This window comes from Notamacropus eugenii, chromosome 2 (assembly GCF_028372415.1).
Source record: "Notamacropus eugenii isolate mMacEug1 chromosome 2, mMacEug1.pri_v2, whole genome shotgun sequence".
Lineage (NCBI taxonomy): Eukaryota > Metazoa > Chordata > Mammalia > Diprotodontia > Macropodidae > Notamacropus > Notamacropus eugenii.
In genome coordinates this window covers 394,721,062-394,740,313 of record NC_092873.1, presented here as the reverse complement: position 1 = coordinate 394,740,313, position 19,252 = coordinate 394,721,062, and the positions used below count along the sequence as shown (strand labels likewise).

The 19,252-nt window shown below is 34.4% G+C and overlaps 1 protein-coding gene across 7 annotated transcripts in view; it reads left to right on the top strand.

Moving 5' to 3' along the window:
- Positions 1 to 19,252, top strand: part of ARID4B (AT-rich interaction domain 4B) — a 241,013-nt gene that overhangs the window by 201,588 nt on the left and 20,173 nt on the right. For 3 of the 7 annotated variants that reach the window (XM_072647526.1, XM_072647524.1, XM_072647525.1), the window contains 5 exons: positions 699 to 783; positions 2,879 to 3,074; positions 9,677 to 10,867; positions 13,617 to 13,730; positions 16,304 to 16,522. In XM_072647526.1, the coding sequence (XP_072503627.1) occupies positions 699 to 783; positions 2,879 to 3,074; positions 9,677 to 10,867; positions 13,617 to 13,730; positions 16,304 to 16,522 (1,805 nt within the window). Of the gene's footprint in view, positions 1 to 698; positions 784 to 2,878; positions 3,075 to 9,676; positions 10,868 to 11,284; positions 11,399 to 13,616; positions 13,731 to 14,515; positions 14,624 to 15,128; positions 15,244 to 16,303; positions 16,523 to 19,252 lie in introns of those variants that run through there. The other 4 variants (XR_011975434.1, XM_072647527.1, XM_072647528.1 and 1 more) reach the window with 4 other exon arrangements.

Here is a 19,252-nt window from a genome sequence, read left to right as displayed (position 1 = left end):
TGTGTGTAAACTCCATCTTAAGGAAATCTAGTTGTAGAGAACTGGTATTCATTTTTAGGTAAAGCAGCAGTTATTTATTTTTTGAATTTTTAATTTATACTTTTTTTTTCTTAAAAATATAGACTTAATAAGTTTTGATTTCAGTTTTTAAAATACTTTGAGGTAAGACTGTAACATCTTAGAAGGCAATATGGTACCATTATTCTAATGCTGTATGTAAATAATTGTACCATTCATCATACATAATTCCTTTTTCTACTGTTAGTTACAAGGTGTAGTAGACTGAGCACTGGACTGCGGACCCAGAAGCTTGATGTAGGATTAATTAATGAATAAATTCAAAAAACATTTGTTATCCCATACTATGAGTCAAACATTATGCTAAGCATTAAAAGCAAAGACAGTAGCTGTCCTCAAAGAATTTACATTCTAATAGGGAAAGATAAAAAAACAGTGTGGGGCAGCCAGGCCAAGGGTATTTTGGCTTGGAAAACTTTGCTGTAGGATCTAATGCTAACAATGTCACTGGCTCACAAAATTTCTGTGGAATTCAAAATTCCTGGCCTTTAGAGTGAATCAGTTCAACTAGACAGTCTTTCAGCTGTGTACTATGATTGTTCCTTATTAGTTTCTCTTCTGATATCGTAAATGTGCTATATGGTTTTGTGTATTTCTAACAATTTGCATTTACTTTTTAGATATGATGAATGGATTAAAGCAGATAAGATAGTAAGACCTGCAGACAAAAATGTGCCAAAAATAAAACATCGAAAGAAAATAAAGGTAGGCAACTGCTTTTTCCAGATTAATTTTGCTTTGCCACTAATTGCAGTACTTAAAGAAATTTTTGTGCTTCCTGACTTTTTTATGATAGGTTTGTATCTTAATGTTGATGGACTATGCAGTATTTTGTAAAATGCTATGTTTCTCTTTAGCTAATTTTATATAGTCATATTGGAAACAAACCAAATTCTTTCCAAACCCAATGCATATTCTTTCTCTTCACCTGCTCCCTTTATCTGAATTCCTAGAGAAAGGAGTATTCATAAGATCTTTAAAAGAAGAAATGGAATATAAAGGCAGCTTCAGGATTTACCTATCTTTTTACTTTTTTTTTTTTTCTCTGACAGCTGCCCCTGCTTATCTTTCCCCTCAGTGGCCACTGAATATCCTCAGAAAGTTTTTTGCAGCCACGACAGTTGCCTTGAAATTAGATAAAATTATCCCTATTTACTTTGGAATACAAGTGTTAAAGAAAGGCAAAAATGGCAGAGCAACATATCTTTGTCTTTATCTGCACTGCTGGATACTTTCAAATTCCAATAGTAAAATGTATATGGTAATAGATATTCCTGTCAGATTTATCATTTTATAAGATATATTTTTATAACAGCCCATTTTTAAAATTATGTTTAAAATTTACTCTTTCTGACATACATAAAGTAGAATAATTCTGAGTTCTTTTAGATTTTTAAAGGAACTGGGTTGAATTGTGAATCTGAATATAGGCTTGAAAATAACTTTGGGTACCATTGTTATTCCATGTTATTGTTGCCTTAGTTGTTGATGATTTCTTTCCAAATTTAATATTCAGCAGTAAGTAATTAGTTTCTCACTTTAAAGACTAGGCCTTTTGGTAAATTGCCTTCTAGTATGTTAATTGGTGCTTTAGTGACCTGAAAGAGTAGAGGTAGCTCCCAAACGTGATCAGTTACTTATATCTTAATGTCAAGTTAGACCCAGGGTTTTTTTTTTTCCACTACTTAGAAGACAAATATTTGTATATCTATCACAGAGGGTGATTGAGACTTTCAGATATGAATCCTTGCCCCTGCCTATATTCATTCTTTCTATGTTACTAAGTGTAGAAACATTGCTATTTAATGTACTGAGGTTAGAGTATGTAAGAGCTTTTAGGAGAATAAGAATATGCTAGAGCCTTGTAATCCAGTGCACTATATAATGCCTTACTCTGGGTGTCATGAGATAGTAATTTATTATTGATCACCAGCAGTCAGAAGCCAGTTTAACTTAGGGCAGAATATCTTTGCTTTTAGTTTATATTGAAATAAGAAGTCTTAGTTTGTCAAGTATTAGTAATACTGAAGTACTGAAAAGATCTACAGAAGGAAAAAGGACAAAGGGCACAGACAGTCTGCATTCTGAGATCTGGAGTGCTAACTGTATAGATAAATTAAGATGGTTTTTTAGTTCTTCATTAAGCAACTCTAGAAATTCCAGTCTCCATAGATTATTTAGAAACAATACCCTAAGAGTGATTGTTAAAAAGTAGTTTAAATTGATTCTAACCAGACGCTCACCTAATTTGAAATGACAAATTTCAAAAGTTTCTTATCTTTTATGAAGCTGTACATGAAAGACCAAAGAATACCAGACACTATTGACTTTCTAGGAGAAATCTTTTATTTTCAGTGCTAATCATTTATCAGCTGAAAACAGTAGGTTTTCCCTTCCCTATCTCATGTTTTAGCAATAAGAGTACGTGTCTTTAAAATTGGGATAAAACTATTTTTAAGTTCTTAATTTAAGCTTAATTTTATTTTTATGTTGGAGGCTTTGTGACTCTAGTATACTCATAATTTGGCAGTTTATCTAAGTTCAAAAAGCCTACCTATCATTGCTAAGGTTCAGGCTAGCAATTTTTTAAATCTATTATTATCCATTAAAGTTATTTTCCTTACATGACAACATTTTGCTTTGAAAACTTGTTTTGAAATTTGCTATATTCTTTATTTTCTCTATTTTAAAAGTTAAATTGAATAACTAATAGTCTAAAGTTTTAAGATAGTTTGCAGCATTGTTAATTATGAATAAGATAAATCATAATTTGACTAATAAATATTTCTTTTTCACATAGAATAAAATGGACAAAGAAAAAGAGAAAGATGAGAAATACTCTCCAAAAAACTGTAAGCTTCGCCGCCTATCAAAATCACCATTTCCAGCAAATACACCACCTGAAATAGTATCTAAAGTGGATACTGAAACAAAAAATTCTGAACAAGTTCAAGTTAAATCTGTAGAAATTACTTCTATCCTAAATGGACTTCAAGGTAAAAAAAAAAAATCTGTTCAATTATGTAATTTTGCTATCAGGCAATTCTGAGAGATTGTCCAAATTCTTTTGTTTTAAATATATTTACATCAAATATTAATTGAAATAAGTAAGCCATTGGCCAAGGCTTGAACATCTTTGTGCTATAAAGAAATCAGAAGTAATCAGGAAATTTTAAAAAAGATAACTCTACTAGTTATCTACTAGAATGGATACTGCTAGCATCCATTCCTTTCTGAGGTCACCTAGAGCATTATTGCTATGGCACAATTTAGTAATACAATGACTATATAAATATGTTGGGATATAGACAGTCACTTGTTTGTGACTTCATTAAGTATCTGATGTGGAAAAAAAAGACTAAAATTTGATTTAAATTGTTTTTCCTTTGAGGATATTTTAATTTTCTTTAAACCACTATACCTTTTTTTTTTAACCAGAATTTATTTAGAGCAGGGGAGGGTAGAACCTATAATGGCAAACAGTATACCCAGTATGATCGGATTTATGAGTACATGGACAAAAAAAATTAAGGATGAGACATCCTGGATGGGTTATGACCTTCATTATTGCAGAAATTTTGCATACTAGTAAGATCTCAGATCCATTAAACTATAAAAAGTATAAAGTGATTGAGAATAATAATGACAATAATGGATGAAATTTAGATAGTCCTTTTCTTATAGTAAAGTTTTGAGTTAGGGAGTATAGGTATCATCTTTATTTTATGACAGGAAACTGAGATTGACTGAGGATAATTGACTTGCCCAAGGTCACACTGGTATTAAGTTGCAGTATTAGATTTTGAATCTATTTCTCATAACTTCAGGTCAATAACTCTTTCCACTCTATAGTTTTATGATATGTAAACATGTCTGGTATATCTTTGGTGAACTAACATGTTTTCTTTGTTTCCTTATGACCTATGCCCTATCTATTTCTTGAAATGTTTTTAGATAGTTTAAAAAAAATTTAATGCCTACAAAACGGGATATTTAACAATGAAAATAGGAGTACAATTAAAAAGCTGGAAAATGGGTGTATGAGACATTTAAGATGTTATATATCAATTAAAAAATAAGTTCGTCTCTGAACTTTCTGGTAGCTAAGATGAAAAGGGAAGCATGCTAGGTTATATAATTCTTACCTGATGAAAAAGAACCATCTAAATTCATCTGGAGAGAAATAGTCTTTTTCCTGTTATCTTGTCTTAGAAGGCGTTGTCACATAAATAATAATAACTTAAATTTGTACAGGCTATCCCAGAAATCTTAGTTTTAAGCTTTAATAAATTTAGGAAGCATAAATGTTACAAACATTTGAAAGGTTAAGTACTTAAAATTTTAAAATATTGATATTTCTAATTTAATTCTTAGGCTATATATCACTCCATTTGATTTTCTAACTTAGTAAAAAATTATGATCAGCTGTTCTTCAGTGACTGAAAGGATTATATTTGTAATCCTAAGCTTAAGAACATACAGAGAATGAATTTTTATGCATATATGACTCCACATGCAAAAGTCTAATGAAATAGGTCAGGTGACTGAGATGGCCAAAAAAGAGGATATCTCCTCAGATCCACCAGTCTGAGAAAGTGTTATACAAAAACTATTGCATACACAGTGCATAATGATGGAGGCCCCTGCATTGTTAAAACTAAAATTTATTATTTGGAATTGACAAACCTGAGCAAAGTATAAAAGAAATTTAAGCAAACTTTCAATTGGGATTTTTTGTTTAATTTGTAGAATGTATGCTTCTGAAATTTTTAAAGCTTGAAACCACACTGAGACTTCTGGGATACCCTCTATATATGGTTTTGCATTTTATAATTGCTTTCTTCACCACAACTCTGTGAGGCAAGTAGTATAAGCATTATCTGTTTTATGTATGAGGAAACTGAGGTTTCTAAGAGAAATTAAGTGACTTGCCCAAATTAACAAAAAATAATAAAACTAAGCCTAAAATGTAGGTCATCTGACTGATAACATTCATGGATCCTTACATAATGGACACTGGATAACATATTGGGCTATGTCTCCAAATACAGTTTTGCAAATGGTATAGAAACTTTCTTCAAATAATCTTAACTTACTAAAGGCATTTTTCTAGGGAAGTAACATAGTACGGTCCGTGTACAGGGCCTTCTGATCTAACTTAATAAGTGCATAGAAATGGACTGATGATTAACATATCCATTAGAACGTCTGTCCGAAATACCTAATGCCTAATGGACATATGGTGCAGTCCAGTCAATTCGTGACTGAATTATGTGAAATAGCCATATTCTGTGTTGTTCATGAAAGAAGGATCCATTTGCTTTTTGCTATGAGATGTACATGATGAAAGTTGTTGTTCTTTGGTGAAAGTTTGTTGTATATTCTCACACAGATAGAGGAGCATCTTCTGCATGTAGGTAGGTGCCTATGGTGATGTTTTTCTCAAAATAAGCTTTGAATCTGTTTAAGCACTAGACTGAGATAATTCTGTAAAGCATAGAAGAGACAAATTTGTACATTAAAAGTATTAAGGACAGTGGTTAGCAGTTAGCCACCATAATCGTTCAAGAATCTTGGTATGGGACTTTTAGAAGACCATGTTTTGAGAGGGAGTGCATCCTTAAGCACCTGGCAGGATGAGTTAGCAGCAAAATACCTAAGTAGTTAACTAAATTTCACTAGCAGATGGGATTATTTTAGTAATGCCCACTTGAAAGTTGGAGTAAGTCTGCCAGGTAAACTGACTTTAGTTAATATAATTGATGTTAAGCTGTTCTTTCTAATGAGAATAATCTGTACTTCCACTTACTTGTCAACTATCTGAATTTCTTTCTTATAACTCTACTAAAATTTTTTCTCCAAGTTCAACAGTGATCTTTTAACTGACAATTCTAATACTTTTTCTCAGTTCTCATTCTCCAATGAGGACATATGATACTGTTGACTAATCTTTCACTGATATGCCTACGTTTTAGTTCCTGGACACATCTATCTTATAATTCTCCTCCTTTCACTCTAGTCACTCCTCTGTTTTCTATTGTTGGTTCCTTCTTTTCTTCCTATCTTTTGTTGGTTCCTTCTTTTCTTCCTATCTTTTAATTGTCCTCTGTTTTCTTCTCTTCTTTCTCTGCCCTTTCTCTCTCATCACTTTCTACATCTATTCTGGCAACTTCATTTACCACCTCTATTCCAGTGATCCCAAATTTATTTCTGGCCCTGATCTCTCTGTTGAACTCCTGGCTCAAATTTCCATTTAACTGGTAGATGTTTCCACCTCAGTTACATACTACATACTCAGGTTTAATACATGTAAAATTGAATTTACAATCTTCCCCAGAAAACCTACCTCTCCTCTTAACTTCCGGTTGTCTATTGATAGCACCACAAGTCTCCCCATCACCCAGACTTGAAGCATTGGATTCATTTGTGACTTTCCTGTTTCCTCACTTTCTACATAAAATTGATGACCAAGTCCCTTTTATTCTATATCTTTTGTATCTCTGTCCATTCTTTTCACTCCCTCTGCCACCACTCAAGCTTTTATTATTTAGCTCTTCCCTGAACCTAAGGTACTAACAATCTAACTGGTATCCCTGTCCTTCATTGTCTCCCCTGTAGAAGGCATCCTTTATATCTCTTATCAAGATTATTTTTCTAATGATGTATGCTTTGGATTGTCACTTTCCTGCTCAGTGCCACTGAAATACCTACTAAATATAATGCAACTAAATTAGCTAAATTTTCTATTCCCTCCACAGCCTGTCTCTAACCTTCTTTCATACACTCTCCTTCATGTAATCAGTGTTATTACCAGGTTGGACTCCTTTGCCACTCCCTAATCTCACAGTACCCTCTCTTCCTGCCTCCATACATTTGTGCATATTGTCCCTTGTGCTGGGAATATTCTCATACCTCTGTCTGTTGAAATACCTCTCCTTCTTTAAACCCCACATTACATGCCACCTCTGACATGAAGTTTTTCCTCATCTCTTCCATCCAGAAATGACTCCTATCTCCATTGTTTGACCTCTCCTTTGTACTTGTTATAATCTAACTTGTGTTATAGTTGTGTGTGTATATATGTCTTTTTCTCTCCCACTGGATTGTAAACTCCTTGAAGGCAGTGACTTTCTTATTTCATCTTTGTATCCTTGGTGTCTTCCACATAACAGGTGCTTAATAAATGTTTGTTGACTTGAGTTTAATTTAATTAACCAACAGGTTCAGCTACTTTTTTAAAGCTACTTTAGGTCCATGATATTAAAATTCTGTCACCAGCACAGAGGAGGTTGCTTATCTTCCTTCTGCTTTGCTAAGAGACTATATATATCCAGCTCATCAGATAGCTATATCAAGTTATTAAAATATAAGCTAAAAAGGAAGAAGTGGATAGTATACATTGTTTACATTTTAAATTTCTTGTGGTAAATATTTATGGCTATTGTGATTCTGGTGGTAATGTTATGATGCAGACTTTGAAAAAGCATTAGATGCCTGGAATCATAGTAGGTGGTACCCTTGTCTGAGTACCACAATCTGCTGAGAAATTAATGGTGTAGAAAGTGTTAAATTTTTCTTAGTTGCTTTCTTGTTCAGACAAAAAAAATAATAGCATTAATCAGATGTGTGGAATAGTTCCTGCTTGTGCCAAATATTGAAAAGAAAGAAGCATAGAATATCAAAGAGTTGTCTTATTAAATAATTGGTAATTGAGGACATAGGGTTTGAAGATGGAGTTGATTTTGCTTGGACCTATACCAAGAGGGCAACTGTATCTGTATGGCTAATTGGGAAACAGTCTGACAAAGATTGGTACTCAAGGACAGGAAGAAGTCTGACAGCAAGAAATGCTTTCCAGAGGAAAGGCCTTTTTCAACATTAAATGATTGATCAGATATTTTGAAGTGAATATAGTTATTGAATCCCAGCTAGGGAGAATATTGCAATCCATAAAATGATGAGAGAATATCAGAAAATGAGAAGATTAGGAGAAATAACTTGTCTGATAATCAACAATTATTTTTTGCTTCCTCTTATCTATTCCATGGTTGACAATGTCCTATCAGATTGTAAGCTCCTTGAGGGCAAGAATTGTTTTATTTATCTTTGTGCCTCCCTTACTACTTTGGATAGTGACTTTTATAGAGTGACCACTTACCAGGTGTTTGGATCAATGAAAATCTATTTCTATTATTGTCCCTAGGGGCTTACCCTAAAACATTCTTTTGGGATCTGTATTAAAGTTTTAAACATAGCTATTTGTTAAATGCATGCATACACACATATATTCATATATACATATATATTACACATACACATATATGTACACACATACACATGCACATTATATATACCCGTATATATAATGTGTGTATATATTAAATAAATCTACATATGACTTCATCTGAACTTTTCACAACCCATCTTGAGAGAATGGATAAGAACTGGGGCAAGTTCATATGTTAAGACAGTTGCATCCTCAAATAAAGTAAAACAATTGATGTTCTTTAAGAATTTTTATGTTTTCAAGAACTCAGAAAGATTTTTTGAAATGTATCTTCAGTGTAACAGCAATTATCTGCCTTGTTACATTTTGGTTAGCCTAATGAATTACTATATGAGTCAAGGGCTGCCATTTTTCAGGTTCAAGTTTTATGACTTAGGACCCTCAAACTACCTGCTCTTATGCTTATCTCTTTCTTTCTTTTTTTCTCATGAATTTTCTATGGGATGCTATCAAATATTTTAGTAGATAATAATTTTATATGAAGAAGCTTCATAACAAATGCAGAATTTATGTTTTTTTAAGATCTACAATTGTACTTTTATTCTCTTAGGGAATGGGGAGCCCCACAGACAGTTATTTTTCAGACATATATTGCAGGCTTAGTCTATGAGGGGTGACACCACATTTTATCAATTGCCATTTTTAGTATCCCTATAATACCTAGAATAATGGTCTTCAAAAAGCAAATATTTACAAGTGTTTGATTCAACATACACATATATATGTATGCTAAGTCATTATTATATTTAAAATATTTTATTGGGTTTGCATACTAATATTATGCCTTAAAATAGAGAAAGTTCTAGAATAGCTCCTGTTTGTATGGTACTTTATAATTAATGAGTGTTTCATAAACATCCAACTTGAACTTCAAATCACCCTTTGGGGTAGTAGCATAAATTTTACAGAGAGGAAACCGAAGCTCAGAGAGGTTAAATGATTTGCAAGAGGTCACCACACAGTAAGGAGCTGAAATCCCTCCAAAGCCTTAGGAATCCAAGTCTAGTGATGTTTTACATTACCTTCCTTCCTGAGATAGCAGGACATTTTATATCAGCCACAGACTTCTTATAACCCTTCATAATCCTAAACTTTACGTTTTAAAACAAAGTAATGGAAATTCATCCTTGGCAAGATTTTTGGGTAAAACTTTGTTATGTAAAAAAATAATAATGGAATATAACTGCTAATCTTGCTTTTATTTTGTAATAAGACTAGTTTTTTCTTCATATTGAATAAAAATGAATGGTTTTCTAATATATCTGTGTTATGTGTGTTCGTATAACTGGTCTTGTCATCTTATTTTAATAGCTTCTGAAAGTTCTGCTGAAGACAGTGAGCAGGAAGATGAGGCAAGGACTCAGGACATAGATAATAATGGCAAGGAAGAGTCTAAGGCTGACACTGTGAGCCATGACCAAAGTGAGCTTAGTCCAAAAGAGGAACAGAGCAGTCTATCTGTGCCACAAACAGATTCATTAATACCCAAGTCAATGTCAAAATCTCCAGAAAGATTACGAAAAGACCTAGAAGAAATCTCTGAAGATACCGATTATGAAGATGAAGTCACAATTAAAAGAAAGGAAATCAAGAAGGAGACAGTGGAGAAATCATCAAAGCCTCAAGTAAAACGTGGTAAGAGAAGGCATTGCAATACAGAAGAATGCTTAAAGCCTGGGTCACCTAGCAGAAAAGAGGAGAAACCTAAGAGCAAAGAATCCCTTTGCTTAGAAAATAGTAGCAACAGCTCCTCTGATGATGAAGAAGAGAAATCCAAAGCAAAAGTGACTCCAACTAAGAAATACAATGGTTTGGAGGACAAAAGGAAGTCTTTAAGGACAACTGGTTTCTATTCAGGGTTTTCAGAAGTGGCGGAAAAGAGGATAAAACTGCTAAATAACTCTGATGAAAGACTTCAAAACAGCAGAGCTAAAGATCGAAAAGATGTCTGGTCAAGTATTCAAGGACAGTGGCCTAAAAAAACACTTAAGGAACTGTTTTCAGACTCTGACACAGAGGCTGCAGCTTCACCCCCACATGCTTCCCCTGAAGATGTGGCCACAGAGGAGCAGCTCCAGACTGTGGCAGAAGAAGAGAATGGTTCACCTGGTACTGAGTTAGAGAAACAATTACCTGTTAATTTAGATATTAAACCTGTGGAGGAAAAAAACATTGAAGTGAATGATAAGAAATCAGAGTTTCCAAGCAGTGGCAGTAATTCAGTGCTAAATACTCCTCCTACTACACCTGAATCGCCTTCATCTGTAACTGTAACAGAGACCAGTAGGCAGCAATCAACTGTGACAGTGTCAGAAGCATTGGCCCCAAATCAAGAAGAGGTACGCAGTATCAAGAGTGAAACTGATAGCACAATTGAGGTGGATAGTGTTGCAGGGGAACTCCAAGACCTCCAGTCTGAAGGAAATATCTCTCCAACAGGCTTTGATGCTAGTGTCAGCTCCAGCAGTAGTAATCAACCAGAACTGGAACATCCTGGAAAAGGTGAGGAAGAAAACTGAGAGCTGAAAAATGCTAACTTATTTAGAATTTCCCTTCTTAAAATTTTAATGCTTTTGCAGTATCTGTTGCTATAGCTTGATATATTTAAGGGAAGTACTAGTGTGAAAGTGGAAAGTGGAAAGTGAAAAGACTGGTAATTGAAAGGTGTATTGCTAATGGACAACAGAATATATTTAATGGCCTAAGAAGGCTTTCATGTTCTTTTCTTGAGCAGTCCATGAAATTTCACAGTGCACCAGAATGTATCTTGGAAATTGCACCCCAAGCCCAAACTCATTTGCATATTCATTTAAACAGTGGTTGACTGTATAGCATGAGCTGCTTGAATATATTTTTTGTAACCTTGTTTTTTGCAGATTTGATGTGCAGTTTCTCACAAACATTTTGATTTATTGACAGACCCCTCCACCCTTAACCAAATACTGTATGTAGGGGTTTGGAGCAACCAACTGTCCAGGCACTGCTTTCCTCAGACAACCGTGTCAAACTGATTTTCAAGCCTGGCTAACTTGTGTGAGTTTGTAAAGGAATTTGATGCTTTCTTAGATGCATAGCTCCCAAATTGAAGGACCAATATGTGTATTAGTAATCTACAGTAATCCTTTTTGATTTTTCCTTTCTCAAGTGAAGAAGTTGTCAAAATTGGAAATTCAAATCAGTACTTTCTAAAAATTTTAGAACCTTTCTATGACACAATAGCTATACCTCTATCATCCTTTTCCTTATAAACCACTTTGTTCAGGTATCTGTAAATCAAATATGTATTATGGGCTGAAGTTTGGTAATATACAGCTTGGTTTTGAAGCATTTTATGACAAGGATAATATACTAGCTTCTATATGGAATGTGACCCATGAAATTTTAGTCTTATCACTTTTATTCTGACCAAATTATACCTTACATCACTTGAAATATGAAATTTTCTCACCCGAATCATATTTACATCTTTTTTGATAAATGATTTTTTTTCTCTTCCCCTCATCCATATAGCTACCTTGTTTAATCATATTGGTACATCCATAGTACCTGATAGAATTGAATTACATAGGTATGAGTATGACTTTTTAAAATGAAGGAGTCCTTTGACACAAAAGAATAGATTTTCCTCCAATAATGTGATTACATTGAAACTTTTTTTTTAACTAATTAGATTCCCAAGAGATAGTTTTTTTCATGCTGCTTTTCATCTATGAAAATCATTTAGTTATGGAAAAATAAAGGATATAATGGTTCATATTTTGTAAATTAGCAACACTGTCTCAGTTTTGATGAATATATAAAAACATATAAAGCATGATAGCATGTTCCCACATTTTGGGCATGAAAGGCAAACTAATCTGAAATCAAAAAATGCACAAGCCATTCCTGGCCTTTTTATTTTTTAAAGAAATTATTTCCCTTCCAAAAATAATGGTCTCATTTTTATGTAGTTTGTTGACTACTAAATATTTGCTGGAGTCATGCTATATACTGAAAATAAAAATGTAAATCTTTACCTTTCTTATATAGATTTGCTTGCTGTCTTTGTAAAGCAGTATTTTCTTTCTTAATTTTTAAAAGCAGAGAAGAAAAGGTTCTAAATGAAAGGAAAAATCTTGGTGAGACATTTTACCAGTTGTTTCAATTTTAAGATCCTGTGCTTTAGCATAGTCAGTGTTAAAACCGCCTTTTTCTTCTCCTACGTTGTAATGTTGTAGCATCAACCCAAAGTTATGGACAAGCTGTGATCCATAAAATACTCTTTGAGAAAGATGAATTTTTGCATGAAGTGCCACTATATAGGTTTGATCTTATCACTGGTGACATGATCTAAGAAACTTTATTCATAATGCAGGGCATCATTTTTTTACAAGATAAATTAGTGTTATTATCAACAAACATTTATTGAGTGCCAAGTGTGCATAAGGCACTGTTGTAGATACAGGGGATCTAGAGAAAGATAATGAAACAATCTCTGCCCTCAAGGAGCTTATGATCTAGTTATAGGATATATACACTAAAATATATATGTATATATATGTACATATACACATATATATGGTAGATTATGTTAAAGGCTTAATTAGGAGACCAGAAATTGCTATAATTGAGTAGTTAGAGTGCTCAGTCAGTGTATGATATGTGTATCTGAGCTTTGAAGAAAGGATAGGAATTAGATACAGAATCTGAGTAAACTTTTCCATGAAGAAGACAAAACTTTTTTTAAAAGAAAATTATTGTACTGGGTTTGTAAGTGATGTGTGTTATCCAGTGCCCTGGAATCCACATAATTTGTGTCATAAACTCATTGGTTTATTTTTCCAAGTGTGAATTGCTTCTAAAATGTCCCTGTTAATATTATTGAGGGCTAATTAGATATTCAGTATTTTTAATGAATCTTAACATTTGTTTTCAGAATGAGTAGCTATTTAATTTTCATTTGATAATTTGAATGTTCTAGGTGCTTTATCAGGAACCATCTTCAGTTTATAGCTGACTTTTCTAGGATGGATATTTGTGTTCTTCATTTGATTTTTCTTCATTTCCAGTTGCTAATATGTGCAAGTAGAAAATTCAGCCCCATTACAGACAGGTTATGAAAAATGGTTTAACTACTATTTCCAAGCAAGCTATGTTAAATACCCACTTTTAGTTTTGAGATTATTAAATATATGTCTCTAAAACTAAAATTCAGGCATGTTAAGGGCAAGTTTGTTTTTATCTTGTTTTAATGAATTTTTCCCCATTATAGTCTGTACAGGTCAGAAAAGAGTAAAAGATGCTCAGGGGGGAGGAAGTTCATCAAAAAAGCAGAAAAGAAGCCACAAAACATCAGTGGTAAACAACAAAAAGAAAGGCAAAACCAGTAAGTAGATTATCTCAATAAAAAAATACCAGCTAATAAAATTTCTCTCCAGATGAAAAAGTTCACCCTGAGAATATGGGATAGTTCCATACCCTTTGGTCCATGCTTTAAGAATCATACAGAAGATTTATAGGAGGAGTTAGAGATCTATGTTAAACTTCATTTTATTCAACTATATTAGATTAAGGTCACATATTAGATTAAGCCTTTCTTATTAAGTAGCAGATCTATACAGAAATGCAAGTATCCAAAATAACAACCTTTTAAAATTCAGTTTAAATATCCAGAGGTTTTTAAAGTTACCAATATATATGTAAATCACATGTAAGTCACTACAACTATGTTTTATTCCAAAACATGTTCCATAAAAGTGCCATTGTCAAATTAATTGTTTTGCTCATCATTCTCTAGGACAATCACCCTAAAAAAAGTGCAGTCTATTAAGAGGAACTTACATGTCAAGTTACAATTATAGAAACTCTCCTTTACTCCTCGTATTCTTGACTTCCTAAACCATGTGACCTACAGGTTGTAGCTTCCACCTTTCTAGGCAGACCTTATTTGGTCCTTTTTATTATGTCTCTTTCTTCTCCTTTTTAAACTTATTTTTTGCTAAATGCGCTCAAGCCAATACTTCTGTTATATAACATTAACTCTGTAATCTACCTCCACAGTCATACAGAGTATACAGATTCTGTATTTTTTCTCATAAGGGCTGCACATTTTATCTCTCTTTTTTAGGCTCAAAATGGGAAACAGAAAATATGTAAAGAATTTTTTTTCAGGTGCCCCACATTGACCTCCTGCTGCTCTTCCAGGACACTCCTGCCACCTGCACTGCTTGACCTTTGCTATCAGCCGGCTTGGCTGCACTTCAGTGCAGAAAGGGTTATTCGGCCAGCTCCCCGAGGTTCTGCTGAGCCCACATGACTTCCATGCGGTGAATATGGCATCCCTCAGGACCCAGGTGGCAATGCTCAGCAGGGCCATGTGAAGCCAGGCTGAGTCAGTCCACTGTATCGGAGTGGGGCCAAGCCATGGGTGGCAGCAGTGGTGAGCCAGGTTCACTAGTAGGCAGGAGTCACCAGAGATTGAGGAGCAGCATTAAGGGAAAGGGTGGAGACCAGATATGGCAAGGGTATGTGTTGAGGAGCAGTGGGGCCAAAGGAATTCTGTTTTTTTCAAAATATAACGGGGGAGGAGTTGGTATGTGCCTTTGCTAATCAAGAAATGTTCAGGCTTTTGGATCTCAAACCTAGATTTGACTTTTATATTGTGGTGGCTATTATGTGAGTAAATATAGTCAGTACAGATATACCACATAGATTATGATCTATTTGGTATACTTAGCAAGTTATCTGAAACTTTTTTCTACGCTGTGATTTTTTTGTCTTTAAGGCTTTTACCATCTAAGTAGCCTTTCCTGAGAGGACTCGCATCTTCAACAAGTCAATTTTCATATAATTTGGAGATACAGCAGTTGAATGCACTGTCTTATCCGAATTATACACAGTGGGCTTAAGCTATGGTAAATCAGAATGAGTAAACTATTCTCTAAGCACAACCTAATAAAATGAATTACCTCTTTCAGGATTCTAATGTTAACATGTCATGTCCTGGTAAAGGTAATTTGATAATAAGGTGATTCTGATTCCATTACCTGTTCCTTTACAAAGCACACTGCCTATTAAGAGTTTTCCTTTGATTTTTATAATGTGACTGTCTGCAGATTCCCTTTAAGGAATTGGGTGGTGCTATAATGCATTTCCCACACAGATTTCTAATTTCTTCACAATATGCTAACGTGGTCTTTCCTTGAGACGTCTAAGTATGGGTACAAGAGAAGAATTAGTCCCAGAACAACACAAAAAAAAATTCATTATGTTTATAAAGATTTTGAATTTTAAGTTATGTGGAATCCTTTTTAAACAGTCTATAATAAATGCAATCTAGTTCAAATCCCAGCTATGCCATTTTTAGCTGTCTGATCTTGGGCAAGTCACTTACCCATTATGTGTCTCAGTTTGCTCATCTGTAAATATGAATGGATTAGATGGCCTCTAAGGCTTAAGTTCTATGATCCCTAATTGAACACACAATACCATTCTTTAGTTTGTGACCTGCAGTGTATACCATTGATCTCTATCTACATTATGTATAGTAGAAGGGAAATTGGGTTGAGAGGAACAATTCTAGAATGAAGACAATTTTAAAAGCTCATATGATCAGTCCTAAAATATGATTCTAATTCAAAGTATCTTTTAAAGTAATTGTGATTTTTGACTATGGAAGGTATGGCAGAAGAATGTTTAAAAAATTTTTTCTTGATTATTGAGCATTTCAGGTAAGAACAGTTTTCTTCAAGAGTTTGGATGAACCGTTTTCAACTATGATGACTTAAATATGCATGTGCTGTTTTTAGTCACTAGATTACTAGGGTATACATCAGCAAATCACTAAATATTAGCAGTTGTAAATTAAAATGGCTATTTTTAGTCATCTACTAAAATCACTGGCAGAAATTGTTAGTTTTCTATCTTTAATACTTTTCTGTCCTTTTTTTTGTACATCAGCAAACAGTAGTGATAGTGAAGAACTTTCTGCTGGTGAAAGTGTGACTAAGAGTCAACCAACTAAATCTGTTTCCACTGGAATGAAGTCTCATAATACCAAATCTCCTGCAAGGACACAGTCTCCAGGAAAATGTAGTGGAAAGAATGGAGATAAGGATTCTGAGCTCAAGGAACATAGTAATCGATTACCCAAGGTTTATAAATGGAGTTTTCAAATGTGTAAGTAATAATGCATTTTCAAACTAGATTTAAGCAATATGATAATTAGCTCCTTAGCTCTAACCGAAATTGTGTGCTAGGTATCTTTACAGATTTTAGGTCTTTTTTTTCTGAATAACTTCCACCAAAATCTGTTCTGATGTATCTTTATGGAACAGAGCAGACAAGGAGTTCCTCAAAGGATAAACATTAGTAGGTTTTGAATAATTGGAAAGGCGCATGTGTGTAATCTGTATAAATGTATAAATATACATATGTGTATGTGTGTGTATCACTATGTATGTATAAATGGCCTTTCCTCAGTAGAATGTACCTTCCTTGATAGAAGTGACTTTAATTTTTGTGTCTGTATCCCCAGCACCCGCTACAGTGTCTGTTACATAGTAGGTGCTTAATAAAATCTTGTTGATTGATATATACTTAGTCAGTGGAAGAAATACACAGAGGGGATAACATCACTAATTTCTCTAATTTCATTTCAAGAAACATTTATTAAGCATCTAAGGCAGTAAGAATGCCAGTATAGAGTGTGTGTGTGTTAATATATAATAGTAATCCCTGCATTTAGGAAGCTTTTATGCTGCTGCAGTTGCAAAGAGAAGTAAATACAGTTTGAGGAGGGAGAGAGGGCACTACCAATTACTAGGGGAAATCAAAAGGGCTTCCCATAGGGATTAATACATGATCTGAGCCTTCATTTAAGCATTTATTAGCTACCTGCCATGTCCCAGGGATATAGAAACAAAAATAAAGCAGTCCCTGTCATCAAAGAATCTAAATTATATGAAGGATTCAGCACATCTATATATTGGGGGCCTCAGCAAAGCCCAGAAGAAACTAAGGAAAGAAGTGTATTCTAGGCATTGAAAGACATCTTGCTCAGAAGCATAAGATCATGGATACATTTTTGAGCCAGTTTGGCTTGAACATGGAGTAGAGAAAGGGAAGTAATATGAAATTAATTTTAAAAAGGTAGACTAGAGCCAGACTATGAAGGGTTTTAAATGCCAAAACTGAGGAGCTTCTGGGCCTCTTCTTTTAGGAAGATTATGTTGGCAGCTATGTGGCAAATGGATGGTAAAGCAATAAACCTGTAGACCAATTTATAGGTTAATGGGATAGTCGAATGGAAGAGACAGATACAAGAGATGTTTTGGAGGAAGAACTGACAAGACTTGGCAAATAATTGGATATGAGGAGATGAGAGAGAGAAAAAGATTAAAGATGACTTTCAGGTTGCGAACCTGATGTTCCTTCAACAGCAGTGAGGAAGTTTAGAGGAGAGGCAAGTGTAGGGGAGAAGATAATGAGTCACATTTGGACCTATTTGAGTTTGAGTTGACTACAGGACATTCATGTAGAGATATCCAGCAGACAGTTAGTGACATAGAGCTGGAGTTCAGGACATAGATGAGGATTGCATTTTTGATTTGGTTGTTTTCTTCATAAAAATGTTAACTGAATCCACAAAAAGCTGGTGAGATTTTAGAGGAGAGAGCATGGAGAGAAGAAGCCCTGAACAGAGAAAGCCTTGAGAGACATACCTTCAGTTCAGGGGTGGGACATGGATAACAACCCAAAAAAACGGCCTGAGAAGGAGAAGTCATATATTATAGGTAAGGGGAAAACCTGTAGAGAGTATTGCCATGAAAGCCAAGGGCAGAGATAAGATGGAGAGGAGGGAGGGTAAGCAGATGAAAAACCTATAGAGAGGTCAAGAAGTCTGAGGACTAAGAAAAAGCTATGAGCTTTCATGCTTAAGATGATCATTAGTAATCTTAGAGAAAGTAATTTCATTTGAAGGGGGGGGCAGATTACAAGGAATTAAAAAAAAAGTAGGAGATGAAGTAGAAGCACTGAATATATAGGAAGCTTTTTCTGAGTTTGTGGAATAGAGGAGGGATAGAAGGCAAAAACTTGAAGGGAATGAGTCAAGTGAAATATTTTTAAAGCTATAGAAACCCTGGATGTATTTGTAAGTGGCAGGAAAAGAATCCATGGATGAAGAGTAGTTTCATGTGAGACAGAGTTGGAGGGGTGGATAATTGAAGGGGCAAGCTCCTGAAGAAACATGAAATAGCCTAGCTATCAAGGTCATAAGAAGATGGGAAGAGCCACCTCTTCCTCTTCATGAGAGAATAGAGCAAAGAACAGGAACTATATGTATTTTGAAGGATAGAATAGAGAAGAGGAAATTCATGATAAATGACGTCTTTTCTTGACACGGTGTAAAATATGAATTCCTTTGCCTCCTGTGGGGAGCATAAGAGAGAGTCAAAGAACAGAGGTTTGCTGTGTAGTAATAAGGACTTAGATTAGTAAATTTATAGTAACTGTGTGGTGTCCTTCTCATTTTTCCCTGTGCTATACCCCTCCTAAGCCTGTTCTTCAGTATCATTGAGACCTCTAGTCCCTCTATTCCTTTTTACTTTCGTATTCCTTAGCTAATTTCACTCTATTCCCTCTCTCATCTCAACTCAGTAGTCAGTTATTTTAATTTAACACTGTCTTCTGCTCTCAAGTCTCTTGCCCCACTTTGTCCTGTTGACACTCATCTCTTACCACACTTCAGCCCTGAATTACTCCCAGTCACAAACTACTGAATTCATCTGGAGGAAGCCTCACAACCTTGCTAATTGGCTACATTACAAATTCATGTTATACAACCATACCTGGGCTTTCACTGATGAAAGGCAGTCCTTTTATTCCTCCTTAATTGACTCCCTATCT